This window comes from Rhinoraja longicauda, chromosome 4 (assembly GCF_053455715.1).
Source record: "Rhinoraja longicauda isolate Sanriku21f chromosome 4, sRhiLon1.1, whole genome shotgun sequence".
Classification (NCBI taxonomy): Eukaryota; Metazoa; Chordata; class Chondrichthyes; order Rajiformes; family Arhynchobatidae; genus Rhinoraja; species Rhinoraja longicauda.
The window spans coordinates 92,436,028-92,456,924 of record NC_135956.1 but is presented as its reverse complement, the minus strand read 5'-3'; the positions used below and the strand labels follow the sequence as shown (position 1 = coordinate 92,456,924).

Sequence of the window (20,897 nt, the reverse complement as noted above, 5' to 3'; positions counted from 1 at the left end):
GAAAAAGTTTTTCCTCATCTCAGTTCTAAATGGTCTACCCCTTATTCTTAAACTGTGGCCCCTGGTTCTGGACTCCCCCAACATTGGGAACATGTTTCCTGCCTCTAACGTGTCCAACCCCTTAATAATCTTATACGTTTCGATAAGATCTCCTCTCATCCTTCTAAATTCCAGTGTGTACAAGCCTAGTCGCTCCAGTCTTTCAACATATGACAGTCCCGCCATTCCGGGAATTAACCTCGTAAACCTACGCTGCACGCCCTCAATAGCAAGAATATCCTTCCTCAAATTTGGAGACCAAAACTGCACACAGTACTCCCGGTGCGGTCTCACTAGGGCCCTGTACAACTGCAGGAGGACCTCTTGTAGGTTAATTGGCTTGGTCAATGTAAAAATTGTCCCTCGTGGGGATAGGATAGTGTTAATGTGCGGGGATCGCTGGTCGGCGCGGACCCGGTGGGCCGAAGGGCCTGTTTCCGCTCTGTATCTCTAAACTAAAACTAAAACCGTGTTTTAGGAAAGATATTGTTAAGCTTGAAAGGGTTCAGAGAAGATTTACCAAGATGTTGCCAGGACTCAAAGGTCTGAGCTGTAGGGAGAAGTTGAGCAGGCTAGCGGTTTATTCCTTGGAGCGCAGGAGGATGAGGGGTGATCTTATGGAGGTGTACAAAATCATGAGGGGAATAGATCGGGTAGATGCACAGAGTCTCTTGCCCAGAGTAGGGGAATCGAGGACCAGAGGGCATAGGTTTACGGTGAGAGGGGAAAGATTTGACGGGAACCCGAGGGGTAACTCTTTTTGGGTGGGTGTATGGAACGTGCTGCGTGAGGTAGTTGAGGCAGGCACTGTGCAACTTTAGCGAAACACTTGGACAGGTACATGGATAGGACAGGTTTAGAGGAATATGGGCCGAACGCAGGCAGGTGGGACTAGTGTAGATGGGGCATGTTGGTCGGTGTGGGCAGGTGGGACTAGTGTAGATGGGGCATGTTGGTCGGTGTGGGCAGGTGGGACTAGTGTAGATGGGGCATGTTGGTCGGTGTGAGCAAGTTGGGCCGAAGGGCCTGTTTCCACGCTGTATCACTCTATAACTCTATGCAAATCTCGAGTTGGTACAGTCCTTGGTGGAATGAATTAAATTCAAACTGAACCCTCTGGGTTTTGAGGAAGTTACTTTAAATACTCCCTGCACTGTACAGAAATAATCTTCGTAATGGCACAATAAACATTATGAGCATTTATATAGCGTCTTTAATTTAACAGAACGTCCCAAGGAATTTCACAGCAACATTAGTAAACGCCATTAGATGTGAGGAGTTATTAGGGCAATTGGTCACCCACATATCATATTACGTTTCCTTAGCATTTACTTGCAGGACGACAGCATGCTGAGGACACTCAGTAATCAAAAATAAAGCAGAACCTAAGCTGTACAACTAATACAGAGCCCTCCATAATGTTTGGGACAAAGACCCATGGTTTAGTTATTTGCCTCTGTACTCCACACTTTGAGATTTGTAATAGAAAAAACATCACATGTGGTTAAAGTGCACATTGTCAGATTTTAATAAAGGCCATTTTTATACATTTTGGTTTCACCATGTAGAAATTACAGCAATGTTTATACATAGTCCCCCCATTTCAGGGCACCATAATGTTTGGGACACAGCATTAGTTTGTGATTAGTGAACTTACCAGTGCTCCCTTTCTTCGCAATGATGTTCCAAACAGTTGATTTTGGTAAGCCTAAGGTTTGGCTGATGTCTCTAACAGTTTTATTCTTGTTTCTCAGTCTCATAATGGCTTCTTTGACTTTCATTGGCACAACTTTGGTCCTCATGTTGATAAACGGCAATAAAAGTTTCCAAAGGTGATGGAAAGACTGGAGAAAAGACTAGGTGCTGAGAGCTCTCTTATACCTGCATTAAGGAGGCATTTAAACACACCTGAGCAATTACAAACACCTGTGAAGCCATGTGTCCCAAACATTATGGTGCCCTGAAATGGGGGGACTATGTTACACAGCTGTAATTTCTACATGGTGAAACCAAAATGTATAAAAATGGCCTTTATTAAAATCTGACAATGTGCACTTTAACCACATGTGATTTTTTTTCTTTTACAAATCTCAAATTGTGGAGTACAGAGGCAAATAAATAAATGATGGGTCTTTGTCCCAAACCAGGAGAGTTTATGATCATCTGAGAGATTCATCGTTACTATTATTGGGATTAGATTATTTATTTCCAAGCCCACATTCATTTCATGACAGAATATAAAATCCCCAGCTGTCACAGTGGCATTCACACTCATGTCTTTGGACTAATGGCACAGAACTCTGACTGCTAGTCTTGTAACTTGACCACTGCACCACTAGTCACAGAGTAATACAGCACGGAAACAAGCCCTTCAGCCCAGCCTGCCCATGCTGACCAAGATGCCCCAGCTACACGTCCAACCTGCCCATATTTGGCCCATATCCCTCTAAGCCTTTCCTGTCCATGTACCTGTCCAAGTCTCTTTTAACATAGAAACATAGAAAATAGGTGCAGGAGGAGGCCATTTGGCCCTTCGAGCCAGCACCGCCATTCATTGTGATCATGGCTGATCATCCACAATCAGTAACCCGTGCCGACCTTCTCCCCATATCCCTTGATTCCACTAGCCCCTCGAGCTCCATCTAACTCTCTTTTAAATTCATCCAATGAATTGGCCTCCACTGTCCTCTGTGGCAGAGAATTCCACAAATTCACAACTCTCTGGGTGAAAAAGGTCTTTGTCACCTCAGTTTTAAACGGTCTCCTCTTTATTCCTAGACTGTGGCCCCTGGTTCTGGACTCGCCCAACATTGGGAACAATAAATGTTGTTATAGTTTCTGTCTCAACTACCTCCTCTGGCAGCTCATTTCATACACCCACCACACACTGTGTGAAAGAGATGCCCTCGGATTCCTATAAAATATCCACTTAAACCCATGTCTTCATTCTTGACTCCCCTACTCTTGGTAAAAGACTCTGTGCATCTACCCAATCTATTTACCTCATGATCTTATTCGCCTCTATAAGATAATCTCTCATCCGCCTACGCTCCAAGGCACAATCCTAGCCTGCCCAGTCTCCATAGCTCAGACCCGCAGGTCCTGGCAATATCCTTGTATATTTTGTCAGCACTTTCCCCTGCTCTGCAGTGTGAATGAGCTGGGAGATTTCCCAGAGTGCCAGCTCATTCTTTGTTCCCATATTGGTGCCCAGTAAACAGAGCACCCTGTGGCACAGCTAGTGCCCAGTTTTTTGTCTCAATAAACTCAATAACTTGGGAGTAACTCAGCGGGTCAGGCAGCATCTGTGGAGAACATGGATGGGTGACGTTTCACAGTGTGCTGGAGTAACTCAGCGGGTCAGGCAGCATCTGTGGAGAACATGGATAGGTGACGTTTCACAGAATGCTGGAGTAACTCAGCGGGTCTGGCAGCATCTGTGGAGAATATGGATAGGTGACGTTTCGGGTTGAGACCCTTCCTCAGACTGGTTAGGGATAAGGGAAACGAGAGATATAGGCGATGATGTTCGGAGATGAAGATGTTTTCCTCCTCTCTCGGACGGGAGTTCTGCAACACAATCATTGTTCATTATCTCTCTACATCATCGCCTATGTTTCGTTTCTCTTTTCAGAGATAAAAGGCACTTGGGCAGGCACCGTGATAGGAACGGTTTAGAGAAACACTGGACACATGCAGGCAAATGGGACTCCCTCCATCAGATTCTGTGCATGGGCGAGTTGGACCAAAGGGCCTGTTTCTGTGCTCTGTGACTGGACTAAAACTCTTTCATTATCAACTCGAGATGTTGACAATGAACCACCTTCTGCGGAAAGAAACTCTAAGCACATGATCAACTCATGGTTTAAACTGTGACAGTGATATATGACCAGCAATTGTGTGGCCTTTGGATAACGTGCATACATTGATGTTCACAAAATCAGTCCAGTCCAGTTCAGTTTAGTTCATTGTCACGTGTACTGAGGTACATTGAAAATTGTTCCACTAAAATATTTCAAAGTTCGCTGCATTTACCAGTTTACCAACAAAAAGAGACTTGCAAAGATTTATGGTAATTACTTACACAATAAATTGCTTACAACTTTGCCCCATTTGATTTGGCAAAGATGTTTTATTATATATTTAGGAACAGTAAAAAATGAGCTGAGCAAGTCTTGTTGCTGCCTGTGCCTGTGAGCATGATGAATGCCCCCCGGTGTGATGCTCTCTGTAATAATGCAGGTTAACAGGGCCCACTGGATCAGGAGCAAGGTTGCTGCTTCCTTGCGGCTTCCTGCTCCCATCAGTGATAAATCAAACATGCCGGTGGCGGGGGCATTTGCAAACTGATGAGGGCTTCTCACAGAACCGGGGCTGGCTGCTGCCCGCGAAACACAGTGCTGTTTGTGGCTCCAGAATACCCCACACTCGCCCGTTTGTTCGTGGCGTCGCAACATTGGAAGTGCAAGTGGGAACAATGCAGGGACATGGAAGAAAGGTCAACATACACAGTTACGCCGAATGGGGGGACAGCTTTTAGAGTTTATTCTAACTTTTCTCTGAGCTATAAATATCCATCCAATTGAACAACTCTATTCAGCATCACAGAGCATCTTCAGTTGCTGTTCCTCCACGATGGTCAGGTGGGGTCTGTGTACTAATGTGTGTCCATGATGGTCAGGTGGGGTCTGTGTACTAATGTGTGTCCATGATGGTCAGGTGGGGTCTGTGTACTAATGTGTGTCCATGATGGTCAGGTGGGGTCTGTGTACTAATGTCCACGATGGTCAGGTGGGGTCTGTGTACTAATGTGTGTCCATGATGGTCAGGTGGGGTCTGTGTACTAATGTGTGTCCATGATGGTCAGGTGGGGACTGTGTACTAATGTCCACGATGGTCAGGTGGGGACTGTGTACTAATGTCCACGATGGTCAGGTGGGGTCTGTGTACTAATGAGTGTCCATGATAGTTAGGTGAGGTCTGTGTACTAATGTGTGTCCATGATAGTCAGGTGGGGTCTGTGTACTAATGTCCATGATAGTTAGGTGGGGTCTGTGTACTAATGTGTGTCCATGATAGTTAGGTCCACTATCATGGGGTCTGTGTACTAATGACTCTGAAGAAGAGTCCCAAGCCAAAATGTCACCTGTCAGTTCTCTCCACGGATGCTGCCTGACCCACTGATTCCTCCAGCACTTTGTGTTTTGGTCAAGATTCCAGCGCTGAAAAAGGGTATCTCCTTCTCTCCAGAGATGCGACCTGACCTGCTGAGTTACTCCAGTACTCTGTGAAACGTCACCCATTCCTTCTCTCCAGAGATGCTGCCTGACCTGCTGAGTTACTCCAGATTTTTGTGTCTATCTTTGGTTTAAACCAGCATCTGCAGTTCCTTCCAACACAAGATTCCAGCCTCTTCGGCTTCATGGTTTTGAAGGAAACGTTCACTCTCTTTCTCTCCCTCCAGATGCTCCCTGACTAGCTGAGCATTTTCAGCATTTTTCGTTTTATTTCACATTTTTAAGTCTGTAATATTTTGCTTCTGGACATCTACACTTTTGTTAAGATCCTTGAAATTAAAACCGTAAAGCACAAGAACAGGCCCATCAGCCCACTATGTCCGTGCTGAACACGATGCTGAGTGGAACTAATCTCCTCTGCCTGCATGCCACCCATATCCCCCCTTATCCACGTGCCTATGTAAAAGTCTCTTAAAAGCCACTATCGTATCTGCCTCCACTCCCACTCGGGAAGCCAACTGTCCCGTAGATGATCAGCCATGATCACAATGAATGGTGGTGCTGGCTCGAAGGGCCGAATGGCCTCCTCCTGCACCTATTTTCTATGTTTCTATCTGCAGTTTATTTTTCCTGAACTAAGGCTGATGCTTCTCTTTCCCACAGTTCTCAAGCTTAGTCATATTTACCTGGTGAATGAGTAATTAGTAAGTTTATTACCTAAGTGACGATTTACTCTGAGATTAGCACAATTTAATTTGTGATTACTTTCCACAACTCTCGTCAATTTTCTTTCCTCCTTTTCAGAAGGAGTCAAGCTGTAATCACTCTAAAGCCAAGAGCAACAACTGCCTTCACCGAGCTTGTTTCATGATGGATCCATGCGGCAAATACCAGAGTCGCACAATGACACTAAACAAGCTTATTTGAAAGTGGGAAACATTTCAAACAATTTGTTTTTACACACTGACGAATTGGAAAAAAAAGCACTACCTTATCTTTTGACACTTTGTGCGAGAAAGGACACGTCCCATCAGTTTGCTTACACGTTCCACGTAGGAATCTGACAAGAAGAAAGTGAAGATTAAAAACTGCCAGGAGACCATCATCATTCTGATGTCCTACACTATAGACTTTAGAGATGCAGCGCGTAATCAGGCCCTTCGGCCCACCTAGTCCATGCCGACCAGTGATCACCCTGTACACGAGCAGTACTCTACACACCATATCATATCATATCATATCATCATATATATACAGCGCGGAAACAGGCCTTTTCGGCCCACCAAGTCCGCGCCGCCCAGCGATCCCCGCACACTAACACTATCCTACACACACTACAGACAATTTTTACATTTACCCAGCCAATTAACCTACATACCTGTATAACCTACATACCAATTAACCTACATACCAGGGACAGTTTACAATTTTAGAAGCCAATTAACCTATGGACCTGTACGTCTTTGGAGTGTGGGAGGAAACCGGAGCACCCGGAAAAAACCCACGCAGGTCACGGGGAGAACGTACAAACTTCATACAGACAGCACCCGTAGTCAGGATGGAACCCGGGTCTCTGGTGCTGTGAGGCAGCAACTCTACCGCTGCGCCACCGTGCCACCCTATAAAGTGACTGTTTTGACTGATTCAAAAGATTGCTGTGCTGACTGCAACCTAGCTGCATAAGAGTTGACCCAGCGGGACAGGCAGCACCTCAGGAGAGAAGGAATTGGTGACGTTTTGGATCGAGACTTTTCTTCAGACTCGACCCGAAGCTGCACCCATTCCTTCTCTCCAGAGATGCTGCCTGTCCCGCTGAGTTCCTCCAGCATTTTTTTGTCTATCTTTGGTTTAAACCAGCATCTGCAGTTCCTTCTTACACAGGTGAGGCTGAGATATGTTGTGCAATGTTTATGTTGGGGTCAAACATGTCACTGAGATTCAGACAGGACCGATTCTGCAGCCACTGATAATAGTGATAATAATATATTCCTTTATTCGTTCCATACTGGGGACATTTACAGTGTTACAGCAGCAAAGTGGGTAGCAAGAGAGCAAGAGATCATTCATTATAAATAAAAATACATAAATTGTCATCAGGTTTCTGTGTGTTCTTAGCTGTTATTGTTGACTCGTCTGCTGGGAGCAGTGCTGGTTGTGCAGTCTCACAGCAGCGGGAAGGAAGGACCTCCTATATCTCTCCTTCACGCACTTGGGGTGATTTGCTCAGACTTTGTAGAAAATAAAGGCAAAATGGTCAGGATTTAGCCAATGCCACTGGAATAGCACGGAGAATTAGTGGTTCAGTCAGACAGAGGAGACCATGGTGGTTCAGTCAGAAAGAGGAGACCATGGGATGGTGATGGAGGGGAAGTCTGAGTTAGGAAGCAGTACAATGAAGTCACACAATCATACAGCATGGAAACAGGCCCCTCGGCCCAGCTCACACACCAACCATGATGCCCCATCTCAGCTAGTCCCTTTGCCAGGGGCTCACACGTATCCCTCTTAACTTTCCCTATCCATGTACCTGTCCAAATGTGTGTTAAATGCTGTCATAGTACTCGCCTCAACTACCTCCTCTGGCAGCTCTACCATTTAGTTTAATTTAGTTTAGAGATACAGCGCGGAAACCTTTCGGCCCACTGGGTCCGCGCCGACCATTTATCAAGCCAATTAACCTACAAACCTGCACGTCTTTGGAGTGTGGGAGGAAACCGAAGATCTCGGAGAAAACCCACGCAGGTCACGGGGAGAACGTACAAACTCCGTACAGACAGCGCCCGTAGTCGGGATGGAACCCGGGTCTCCGGCGCTGCATTCGCTGTAAGGCAGCAACTCTGCCGTTGTACCTTTCTGCAATCTCTGCACTCTGCTTAATGCTTTCTGAGGATTTCCTGGTTGTTTTGTAATGATTATTTGACGCCATCTATGAGCAGAGTACATGTCAGCGGGCAGGGGGGCGGGCAAGGATTAGCACAGCCAAGTTCACGAGTGTGACCGCACCTTGTACACACGGCCACCTTCTCTGGGTCGTGGATGTAGGGGCATTCATCCCCGCGGTTACACTTGCCGAACCTGCTGTAGTACATGCAGTATTCCTTCTTCTTGGCCTTCTTCTGCTTGGCCAGTCTGATGATAGCCAGGCTGCGCTGCACGGCACGGCTACAGGAACACAACATTTAATTAGATCACGGGCCATTCTTCGCAAAGTGAACCAGAATGTCACACACGTGACCAGGCGTCATCACGTAAGGTAATACATTAAAAAAATCCTTGTAAGATATTAATCTTATTCATTGCTATTTTCCTACCGGCAGAACTATAATGCACATCTGTTAAAGATAGCTTTTTAAAATTCAGAGTTTGTAAGATAAAACTGAGATGAAAAAAATGCTTGTGTGTGAGGTCACACACGTGACCAGTCATGTTTAATAATAATAATAATAATGTATTTTATTTATATGGCGCTTTTCATATACTCAAAGACGCTTTACAGAGATTTAGAGAACATAGGGAAATGAATAAATAGATAAATAAGTAAATAAATAAACGAACAGAGAAAGGAGACAGAAGGTGAGGTGACCTTCAGTGGTTGAAGGCAGTACTGAACAGGTGAGACTTCAGCGATGTTTTGAATGTGGTGAGTGTGGAGGAGTCTCTAACGGTTTGGGGTAGTGAGTTCCATAGGGTGGGAGCAGCGATGGAGAAAGCCCTGTCCCCCCAGGATCTGAGTTTGGTCCGGATGTGGGGGGATAGGAGATTGGCAGCAGCAGAGCGGAGGGTGCAGGTGGGAGTGTGCCTGTGGAGGAGGTCGGTCAGGTAGGATGGGGCCAGGTTATAACATAACATAACATAACATAACAACACTTTATTGTCACTCGGCACAACACCGAGCGAAATTTCAGCAGTCACACAAAATACAGCAAAAAGAAAAGAACACAGGACACCCGACCCCAACACAAACATCCATCACAGTGACTCCAAACACCCCCTCACTGTGATGGAGGCAACAAAACTTCCCCTCTCTTCCCCCCGCACCCACGGACAGGCAGCTCGACCCCTACCGAGGCAAACGACACGCACAGCCCCCGCAAGGGGATGGAAGGCCCCCCGGCCGAGCCGCCCCGGGCACCGAAACGTCCCGCGGCCACACCGGGCGATGTTAAGTCCAACGGCCGAGCCGCACCGGGCACTGAAACGGAGGGCTTTGTAGGTTATGAGGAGGATTTTGCACTGGATTCTCTGGGGGATGGGGAGCCAGTGGAGTTTGTAAAGGACGGGGGTGATATGGTCACGGATCGGGGTGATATGTTTGACCTGTGACTCTAAACAAACATTGTCAGCATAACGTATAAACATTTCACTTGATAAACTTCGGCATAAATAAGTCATGTAAGTAAGGAGAACCACCGGCCGCTCCCAGCTACGTTACAAGGATGTGTGCAAGAGGGATTTGAAGGCGCTCGACATGGATGTGGAGTCTTGGGAGAGAGAGCCTTGCAGCTGACCGTACGATGTGGAGAGGTACCCTGAACCAACATCTCACAACGGGGGAAGAGAAACTGATGAACGCAGCAGCAGACAAGCGGGCACGCAGAAAGGAGCGCAGCAACTTCAACAGACCAGAGACTACACACACGTGTGACCTTTGCCACAGAGACTGTCCCTCCCGCATTGGTCTCTTCAGCCACAAGTGACTGCTCTAGCCGAGGTGTGGAGCAAGCAGCCAACTAGGATGTACAAGAAAATAACTGCAGATGCTGGTACAAATCAAAGGTATTTATTCACAAAATGCTGGAGTAACTCAGCAGGTCAGGCAGCATCTCGGGAGAGAAGGAATGGGTGACGTTTCGGGTCGAGACCCTTCTTCAGACTGATGTCAGGGGGGCGGGACAAAGGAAGGATATAGGTGGAGACAGGAAGATAGAGGGAGATCTGGGAAGTGGGAGGGGAAGAGAGCGACAGAGGAACTATCTAAAGTTGGAGATCAGATGAAGCCATGACCGAGGGGGCCTAAGAAGTCATATATACAGTACAAAACAATATACCTGTAATGCTTTCAGTATTAGAAGAGATGTATTCCACACTTTTTCATATTTTTGGTCACACACATGACTAAGAATGGCCCTTATACAAAACCGAACTGCAATTTTCCATTCATTGTGAATTTAATGCAGGCTTTACTTTTAGACTAGAGAGAAAGCGTGGAAACAGTGCCTTCGGCCCACTGAGTCCATGCCGACCAGCGATCACCCCGTACACTAGCACTCCTACACACTAGGGACAGTTTACCAAAGCCAATTAACCTACAAACCTCTTTGGAGTGTGGGAGGAAACCGGGGCACCCGGAGAAACCCCCCATGATCACAGGGCGAACGTACAAACTCCGTACAGACAGCACCTGTAGTCAGGATCGAACCTGGGTTTCTGGCGCTCTAAGGCAGCAAATCTACCTGTGCGCCACCGTGCAGGCAATGGCTATTTTAAAATAAGCAGTGAAATCTCAACAGTAAAATATGGTTGAGTGATGAAGTCAGGACCTGTCTGTAGCATCATGGAAAAAAGACAGGTTTGAGGGAGCAGAGGATTGGTCATTCCTGGAACTCTCCACACAAAGACCTGGAAACACGATGATCAGTCTGGAGAAGGGTCCCGACCCAAAACATCACCTGTCCAAGCTCTCCAGAGACGCTACCTGGCCAACTGAGTTACTCCAGCACTTGGGGTGTTTTTTGTAAACCACCATTTGTTGTTCTTTGTATCTGGTCATGGAAAAGGTTTTGTTTGGAGATACAGCGTGGAAACAGGCCCTACTGTGATTATCTTGGCTGCTTTCCCAAGGCAGCATGGAGTGTAGATGGGCTTGGTGGTCTCTGTGATGGACTGGGCTTCATCCACAACTCTGTCATCTCTTGCATTCTTGGGCAGAGCTGTTCCCAGATCAAGCTGTGAGGCAACTGAGAGTCTGAAGAAGGATCCTGACCGGAAACGTCACTTATTCATGTTCTCCAGAGACGCTTCCTGACCGTTGATAGGCATTGTTTCAGCTTGAGACCCTTCTTCAGGCTGATCGGTCTGAAGTCTTTGAAGGGCTAGATGGCTAGACTCATACTTTCTTAAAATAATGGGACAATATTTGACTTTGTATCCAAAGTTCATCGGTACAGAATCTGGTGGGAATAAACCGATCTATATTATTCAAATACATAAGGTATTAGCTGTACGTGGGAGTTTATCGTAGTGTCGGGATCATTCTCAGTTGTAACCTCACATCTGTCTTCCAAATGAATGTCACCTCGGCATGGCTGATCACCATGTGCTCTCCACAACTGCCCCCAGCTCCCCCCAGTTAAACCCTCCTCTCTCTTTCCAGCTCTGAGGAAGGGTCGTTGAACCAGAACGTTGACTGGTTTCTTGTTCGTTGCCGCTGCCCGACCACCTGGGTTCTTCCAGAGTTTGAGTTCACGTTTCCGATTCCAGCATCCGTAGTCATATTTGTTTTCCATGACAAATTGGTGGATAATATCATTGATCAGTGCGGATGTCAGAGGTTATGGGGAGAAGGCAGGAGAATGGGGTTAGGAGGAAGAGAGAGATCAGCCAATTTCCGTCTACTAACACTCTCCTCCGTCTAGCAGAGCAGGTCCTTACTCTAAACAACTTCTCCCCGTCTAAAGTACAAATTCCACACCCAATGTTGAAATTGTCTTTAGAGTAATCACATAACCGTGCCTATCTGGAGAATACAAGCATCCTGTAACATGCCGGCACAGGAAGAAGTGACGTTGATTTACCTGGCGATGTGGCGATGACTGAACACCTTGGTCAGGCTGCCGGGCAGGCACAGGTCACCATTGTCAAAGTCAGGCTCCAATCTGACAGCTGGAACAAGAGAGGGAAACAAAACGGGTGGTTTTTAATTCACAAACACAAGCTGGAGGTGAAGGTGATGCTTTCTGATGATGGCACGGTGGTGCAGCGGTAGAGTTGCTGCCTTACAGTGCTTGCAGCACCAGAGACCCGGGTTCCATCCCGACTACGGGTGCTGTCTGTACGAAGTTTGTACGTTCTCCCAGTGACCTGCGTGGGTTTTCTCCGAGATCTTCGGTTTCCTCCCACACTCCAAAGACGTACAGGTTTGTAGGTTAATTGGCTTGCTATAAATGTCAATTGTCCCTAGTGTGTGTAGGATAGTGCTAATTTGCGGGGATCGCTGGTCGGCGTGGACTCAGTGGGCCGAAGAGCCTGTTTCTGCGCTATATCTCTAAACTAAACAGAACGTTGTGAATCTGTGGAATTCTCTGCCACAGAAGGCAGTGGAGGCCGATTCACTGGATGTATTCAAGAAAGAGTTAGATTTAGCTCTTCGGCCTAACGCAATCAAGGGATGTGGGGAGAAAGCAGGAACGGGGTACTGATTTTGGATGATCAGCCATGATCATGGTGAATGGCGGTGCCGGCTCGAAGGTCCCAAAGGCCTCCTGCAGCATCTATTTTCTATGTTTTTATGTTGCTAATTTATGAACTTCTGAACAAACTTTGCCCCTCTCACCTTAAAACTATTCCCTCTAATCCCTTCTGATTTGAGGGAATTGTTAAACCAATACTGCTGAGAATGGATAATGAGCAAGCATTCAAGTGGACACTCAAAGCCTTGCATGCATCCGCAACTTAGAAAGTGTAGCCGTCAACTGGTGCATGCCACGCTCCCACAGATAGCAATGTGACAATGACCAGATAATATGTTGTTGCGTTGTTGATTGGGATGTTTCATGGTTTCAAGGTCATCTTACTGTCACATGCACCAATTCAGGTACAGTGAAATTCCAATTACCAGGATAGACAGTGTACCAGGGATAATTCAACCATTACTCGATCTCAAAACAGCACCTTTAGATTTTTACAACCAGATGAGAGGGCAGAAGGCGTCTTAGACATCGACATAGAAAATAGGTGCAGGAGGAGGCCATTTGGCCCTTCGAGCCAGCACCACCATTCATTGCGATCATGGCTGATCATCCACAATCAGTAACCCGTGCCTGCCTTCTCCCCATATCCCTTGATTCCACTAGCCCCTAGAGCTCTATCTAACTCTCTTTTAAATTCATCCAGTGAATTGGCCTCCACTGTCCTCTGTGGCAGAGAATTATTGTTTTAACATCTTCAATTAAAAAAATGTAATGCAGCCAATGGCATTTGCTCAGCATTCTACTGGATACTAACCCAGAGTTGCGCTTGATTTCACATCCCTTCATACAGCTGACAAGAACATTAACAATGGCCAATATATTAGTGGGCACTAATAACGTACTTAATATTCTTTAATTAAAAACAATGTTGACAAAAGGTTGCAGACCCATATCTGTTGACCATACCTCTGTGTACAGATGTGCAGGAAGGAACTGCAGATGCTGGTTTACACCAAAGATAGATACAAAATGCTGGAATAACTCAGCGGGTCAGGCAGCACCTGTGGAGAGAAGGAATGGGTGACGCTTCCGGTTGACACCCTTCTTCAGAATGGTGAAAGGTTCCGACCTGAAGCGTCACCTATCCATGTTCTCCATAGATGCAGCGTGACCCACTGAGTTACTCCAGGACTCTGTGAAACGTCACCTATCCATGTCTAACGTGTCCAACCCCTTAATAATCTTATATGATACATAGGCTCGCCAACTGTCCCGTATTAGCCGGGACATCCTGTCTTTTGGGCTGAATTGGTTTGTCCCGTACTGGACCGCCCTTGTCATAACAAGTTGAGTATAGGAGCAAAGAGGTCCTTCTGCAGTTGTACAGGGCCCTAGTGAGACCGCACCTGGAGTACTGTGTGCAGTTTTGGTCTCCAAATTTGAGGAAGGATATTGTTGCTATTGAGGGCGTGCAGCGTAGGTTTACTAGGTTAATTCCCGGAATGGCGGGACTGTCATATGTTGAAAGACTGGAGCGACTAGGCTTGTATACACTGGAATTTAGAAGGATGAGAGGGGATCTTATCGAAACATATGATTATTAAGGGATTGAACACATTAGAGGCAGGAAACATGTTCCCAATGTTGGGGGAGTCCAGAACTAGGGGCCACAGTTAAAGAATAAGGGGTAGGCCATTTAGAACGGAGATGAGGAAAAAAAATTTCAGTCAGAGAGTTGTAAATCTGTGGAATTCTCTGCCTCAGAAGGCAGTGGAGGCCAATTCTCTGAATGCATTCGAGAGAGCTAGATAGAGCTCTTAAGGATAGCGGAGTCAGGGGGTATGGGGAGAAGGCAGGAACGGGGTACTGATTGAGAATGATCAGCCATGATCACATTGAATGGTGGTGCTGGCTCGAAGGGCTGAATGGCCTCCTCCTGCACCTATTGTCTATTGTTCCGTATTAGTTGGGTTGCCAACTTCCTCACTCCCAAATCAGGGACCAAGAGTGATGTCACCGCCCCACGTGACCTCACCTAGCCGCCCGGGCGGCCGCCATTGGTGGAGCGGGAGCACGCTGGCTGGGTGAGGTCACGTGGGGCGCGGGGCGGTGACATCACCTTGTACCTTATTTGGGAGTGAGGAAGTTGGCAACCCTAATGACACAATAAACTAAACTAAACTAAACTATAGCAAAGCTAAAACAGGGTACATTTTACACAAACCATGGATGAGAAGTGGGACTTTGCAAGCAACGGTAATCGAGCTTGGTTACACGACAACCTGTCCACACCTGAGACTGAGGGAGTGCAATTTAATTACACAAGATGGAGTGTGTGCTTGACTGGAGTCATCAGTGACTAAGGTGTTGCAAAGCTGCCTCTCTGTCTGTTCACTTGCAAGTAAACGCTTATGTCAACTGAATTTGCCATCATTTTACCACCAAGGCATTACAAAACTGACAGGATTCCACAGCAGCATAACGCACAGAGGGACAAAGTCCAGAAATTAAATTAGGTATCTGACCACAACATGCAACTGTGTCACCCAGGAGTTGTGAATGTGTGGGATTCTCTGCCACATAGGGCAGTGGAGGCCAATTCACTGGATGCATTTAAAGGAGAGTTAGATAGAGCTCTAGGGGCTAGTGGAATCAAGGGATATGGGGAGAAGGCAGGCACGGGTTACTGATTGTGGATGATCAGCCAGGATCACATTGAATGGCGGTGCTGGCTCGAAGGGCCGAATGGCCTCCTCCTGCACCTATTGTCTATGTCGATGTCTATGTCAATTAACCCTTCTTTCCAATTCTCACCTTCTACCTTTCCAGCCCACTACTGAATGCTTACAGAGTTTCTGTCCTAGCGTCTAAGTCTGGAAGTAAATAGTACTGTTTATAAACTGTCTAAGTGTATAAAAAAAAGGTTTTTGCTGACCATTATTTGAAATCTCACATTTAAATTTCTATTCTTGCTTATTTCAAAGTACCAACACTGTTATCGACAATAGAGACAGAGGAAGAGCACTAGGGTGACATTTACAGAGGGCCAATTAATCTGCACATCGTTGGGGCGTGGGAAGAAACTGATTCGGGCAGAGGCAGCCTCTTGAGTCTCCACTCTGAAAGCTTGCCCTTCTCAATTGCAGCTTGCATCACAAAGATAGTTTAGTTTAGAGATACAGCATGGAAACAGGCCATTCAGCCCACCGAGTCATCGCCGACCAGCGATCACCCGTTCACACTAGTTCCATGTTATCCCATTTTCTCATCCACTCCCTACGCACCAGAGAGCGATTTACAGAGGGGCCGATTAACATGCAATCCCACCCGTCTTTGGGATGTGGAAGGAAACCGGAGCACCCGGAGGAAACCCACACGGTCACAGAGGGAACGTGCAAACTCCAACAAACTCCAACAAACGTGCAACAATTATAGGCCCACCTTGCTCACCATTGGCCTGCAGTTCAAATGGTTATATTTTTAAAGTTATTCACTTTTTTAACTTAAAAAATCACTTTTTAAACTTTAATAAATCACTTGTCCACTTTCCCTGGCCGTCAGCCGCCCCTGCGCAGTAATACCTCCGTGTTCCACGTCACAATCAGAACCCAACTTGGCCGCGCCTGCGCAGTTGGGGCCCGTTGATCTAATATTAACGTAAGATGGCCACCAGATCCACGTGTGCGCAGTTAGGGGAGGGTTGCCGCTCGGATGGGGGCGGGACCCGCCAGAGTGATGGGAGTCGTGGCCAATGAGGGGGGGAGGGGGGAAGGAGAGCTCTCCTGCTGCTGGCCGCCGCGATGGCCGCCCAGGGCCGGGGTGAGTGGTTCCCTCTCGCCTTCCCCCTTCCCTTCCCCCCTCACCCGGCCCCGGCCCTGAGGGTGCTTTGAGGGGGGTTGAGGGGGGATGGAGTGGGTGAGTGTCGTCAGTTGGCGGAGGGTTCCCGGGCCCGCGGGAGAGGTTTGGACCTAACGGGTCCACGCCCGTCTAGTTAACTATCGTATATATAGTTGTTGTTATTGCGTTAATAGATTTGGAAAGCAAATGACAATTAAATACTCCCTAATTATTTAATAAGTAAAGAATTAACAAGGCAATCGCTGGTCCTACATTAAGTGAGTCTATGGGATTAATAATGCAAACCAAGGGCATGGCAAGGGGAAATATTTTGCACCATGCGTGACTTCAGGGGACACAAATGACATTTCGGAAATAGCTATACATGAGGAATTGTAAGGGAGGTGGAAAATCAGGAAAAATACAAATGGACACAAAACTCAACAGGTCAGGCAGCATCTGTGGAGAACATGGATAGGTAACGTTTCACAGATTGCTGGAGTAACTCAGCGGGTCAGGCAGCATCTGTGGAAAACATGGATAGGTGACGTTTCACAGAGGGCAGTGGAGGCCAATTCACTGGATGAATTTAAAAGAGAGTGAGATAGAGCTAGAAACATAGAAAATAGGTGCAGGAGGAGGCCATTTGTCCCTTCGAGCCAGCACCACCATTCAATGTGATCATGGCTGATCATCCACAATCAGTAACCCGTGCCTGCCTTCTCCCCATATCCCTTGATTCCACTGGCGCCTAGAGCTCTATATAACTCTCTTTTAAATTCATCCAGTGAATTGGCCTCCACTGCTTTCTGTGGCAGAGAATTCCACAAATTCACAACTCTCTGGGTGAAAAAGTTTCTTCTCACCTCAGTTTTAAATGGCCTCCCCTTTATTCTTAGACTGTGGCCCCTGGTTCTGGACTCCCCCAACATTGGGAACATTTTTCCTGCATCTAGCTTGTCCAGTCCTTTTATAATTTTCTACGTCTCTATAAGATCTCCTCTCATCCTTCTAAACTCCAGTGAATACAAGCCTAGTCTTTCCAATCTTTCCTCATATGTCAGTCCCTCCATTGCAGGGATTAACGCTGTGAACCTACGCTGCACTGCCTCAATAGGAAGGACGTCCTTCCTCAAATTAGGGGACCAAAACTGCACACAATACTCCAGATGTGGTCTCACCAGGGCCCTATACAACTGCTTTGCTCCAATACTCAAATCCTCTAGTTATGAAGGCCAACATGCCATTAGCTTTCTTCACTGCCTGCTGTACCTGCACACTTACTTTCAGTGACTGGTGTACAAGGACACCCTGGTCTCGTTGCACTTACCCTTGACCTAATCTGACACCATTGAGATAATAATCTGCTTCCTTATTTTTGCCACCAGAGTGAATAAGTGGAATCTAGGGACTAGCAGAATCAAGGGATATGGGGAGAAGGCAGGCACGGGTTAATGATTGTGGATGATCAGCCGTGATCACAATGAATGATGGTGCTGGCACGAAGGGACAAATGGCCTCTTCCTGCACCTATTTTCTATGTTTCTATGTTATTCAATTTGGAATTGCAACTGAGATGGGCTGTTAAATGAACGTACCTGATTTCACAGCCCCCCTGGAACTCGTGGCTGCGGGTTTGGTGGGAGTGGAGCTGCTCTTGGCCAGCTTGTTGGCAGATACTCGGTACAGCACTCCCCCGATGCAACGCATGCCTTTGGTTTTCCATCTCTGCTGAAGGAACCTGTAGCTGCTGCTCAGTCTTGCTCGGTTCAGCAGTGGTGACCTGCGGGGAGAGAAGGGAGGGAACCTCAATAAATCAGCAACTGGATGGATCTATAATGAAAAAACAGTTCAAGATTAAACATCTCTTTGGTCTTCCATTGCCAGTGAGGCCACGATGCAAACTGGCGGGACAGGCTCTCATATTCCCCTCGCGTTGCCTACAACCCTATGGTTTGAAGATTGAAGACTTTTGTAACTCAGCGGGACAGGCAGCATCTGTGGAGAGAAGGAATGGGTGACGTTTCGGGTCCAGACGATCCTTCAGATTGATGTCAGGGGAGTGGGTGGGACAGAGATAGAATGTAGTTGGAGACTTCCTCTTCTTGCGTATGGCGTGCACAGCCTAAAGTTGTAGGCCAAGGGTGGACATCCAGGCCAGGGCAGCAGCAGGTGCTGGGTGGGTGGCCTTGATGGCAGAAGGGACAAGCCTCAGTGAGCAGTCATTCACCGTGTGTGGGATGGTCTGGTCTGGATATCCGCAGTCATCCCCCACTTGTGCAGGTGATGGGCTGTTCTTGCAAGTTGGAGGCAGTAAGGAGAGTAAGACTGGAGACAGTGAGACGAGTGGGAGAACGGGGAAGGGGGAGGGGATGGAGAGAGAGGGAAAGCAAGGGCTGCTTGAAGTTAGAGAAGTCAATGTTCATACCGCTGGGGTGTAAGCTACACAAGCGAAATATGAGATGCTGTTTCTCCAATTTCCGCTGGGCCTCACTCTGACAATGGAGGAGGCCTAGGACAGAAAGGTTAGTGTGAGAATGGGAGGGGGGGGGGTAAAGTGTGGAGCAACCAGGAGATCAGGTCTCCTAATTTGAGGTCTAGGCGGACTGAGCGAAGGTGTTCAGCGAAACGATCGCCGAGCCTGTACTTGGTCTCGCTGATGTACAAGAGTCCACACCTGGAACATTTGGACAGGCAGATGGATGTGCAGGGAATGGAGTGATATGGATCACGCAGGCAGATAAGAGTTGGTCTTGGCATCACATTTGACACAGAAATTGTGGGCCGAAGGGCTTGTTCCCAAGCTGTACCGTTCTACGTTCAACGTAGTCCAAGATTTGATGGGACTTAGTGCAGGGTGTTCCCTGACAATTTTATGATTATAGTTCACTTGGTAGGAACTGTTCAATGCAAAAGTATAAAACTGAGATGTCATCAGCATCAGTGGAAGAGGTAGCTGGGGATTCAATAGACAATAGGTGCAGGAGGAGGCCATTCGGCCCTTTGAGCCAGCACCGCCATTCAATGTGATCATGGCTGATCATTCTCAATCAGTACCCCGTTCCTGCCTTCTCCCCATACCCCCTGACTCCACTATCCTTAAGAGCTCTATCTAGCTCTCTCTTGAATGCATTCAGAGAATTGGCCTCCACTGCCTTCTGAGGCAGAGAATTCCACAGATTCACAACTCTCTGAGTGAATGGCCTACCCCTTATTCGACTCCAGCACTGGATCCAGGCCTGGATAGAGTGGATGTGGAGAGCATGTTTTCACCAGCAGGAGAGTCTAGGACTAGAGGTCATAGCCCCAGAATTAAAGGACGTTCCTTTAGGAAGGAGATAAGGAGGAATTTTCTTTAGTCAGAGGGTGTTGAATCTGTGGAATTCATTGCTGCAGAAGGCTGTGGAGGCCAACTTAAGGGATATTTTTAATGCAGAGATAGATAGATTCTTGATTAGTACACATGTCGGAGGTTATGGGGAGAAGGCAGGAGAATGGGGTTGAGAGGGAGAGATAGATCAGCCATGATTGAATGGCGGAGTAGAGATGATGGGTCTAATTCTGCTCCTATCACTTATAGACTTTTGTGCACACGGCAGAATTGATGCGGCACGTCAAGGAAATCCCACAGAGGTTCATCGCCGGCCGGAAATGCCACTGCAAGAAAACAATATCGACAGCTGAATAGAGAGTGAAACTGAGAGGGAACAAAATATATTATTCACGCATTAATGCAACTAATGCACGACATTTTTCCCTTCCTGTATTACATATTAACGAATTTCCAAAGTTGCTGTTTGCACAAGAAAGCATAATGGATTATTCAGGCAGTGAAGTCATACTGCTGGTTGGCATAAGGAGAGAATAGTTGGATTGGTTGCAATGTGAAGTCAAATGAAGAGGTGCTGGATGCCTTTGTATGGAGAACGGTTAAATATATACAGTAATTTAGGAGAGATGTCCAAAAATGAACCACATCTTTGAGGGAAATAAATAGGAGATTGCTAGATGTGGCTGCAAGGCAAAATTATAAGAGTAGTCACCAGGAACTGCAAATGCTGGTATTAAAAAATGTCAGAGTAACTCAGCGGGTCAGGCAGCATCTCTGGAGAACATGGATAGGTGACGTTTCACAGAGTGCTGGAGTAACTCAGCGGGTCAGGCAGCATCTCTGGAGAACATGGATAGGTGACGTTTCACAGAGTGCTGGAGTAACTCAGCGGGTCAGGCAGCATCTATGGAGAACATGGATAGGTGACGTTTCACAGAGTGCTGGAGTAACTCAGCGGGTCAGGCAGCATCTCTGGAGAACATGGATAGGTGATGTTTTGGGTTACCTATCCATGTTCTCCAGAAATGCTGCCTGATACAAGTT

The 20,897-nt window shown here is 47.0% G+C and overlaps 1 protein-coding gene across 2 annotated transcripts in view; it reads right to left on the bottom strand.

The window, feature by feature from the left end:
- The window catches only part of zc3h3 (zinc finger CCCH-type containing 3), a 178,964-nt gene that overhangs the window by 42,503 nt on the left and 115,564 nt on the right, over positions 1–20,897 (bottom strand). Inside the window, exons 5-8 of one of the 2 annotated variants that reach the window (XM_078398392.1) lie at positions 18,121–18,305; positions 12,071–12,158; positions 8,280–8,438; positions 6,267–6,336 (exon numbers count right to left, since the gene is read on the bottom strand). In XM_078398392.1, the coding sequence (XP_078254518.1) occupies positions 6,267–6,336; positions 8,280–8,438; positions 12,071–12,158; positions 18,121–18,305 (502 nt within the window). The remainder of the gene's footprint in view (positions 1–6,266; positions 6,337–8,279; positions 8,439–12,070; positions 12,159–18,120; positions 18,306–20,897) is intronic. The other variant, XM_078398394.1, reaches the window with a different exon arrangement.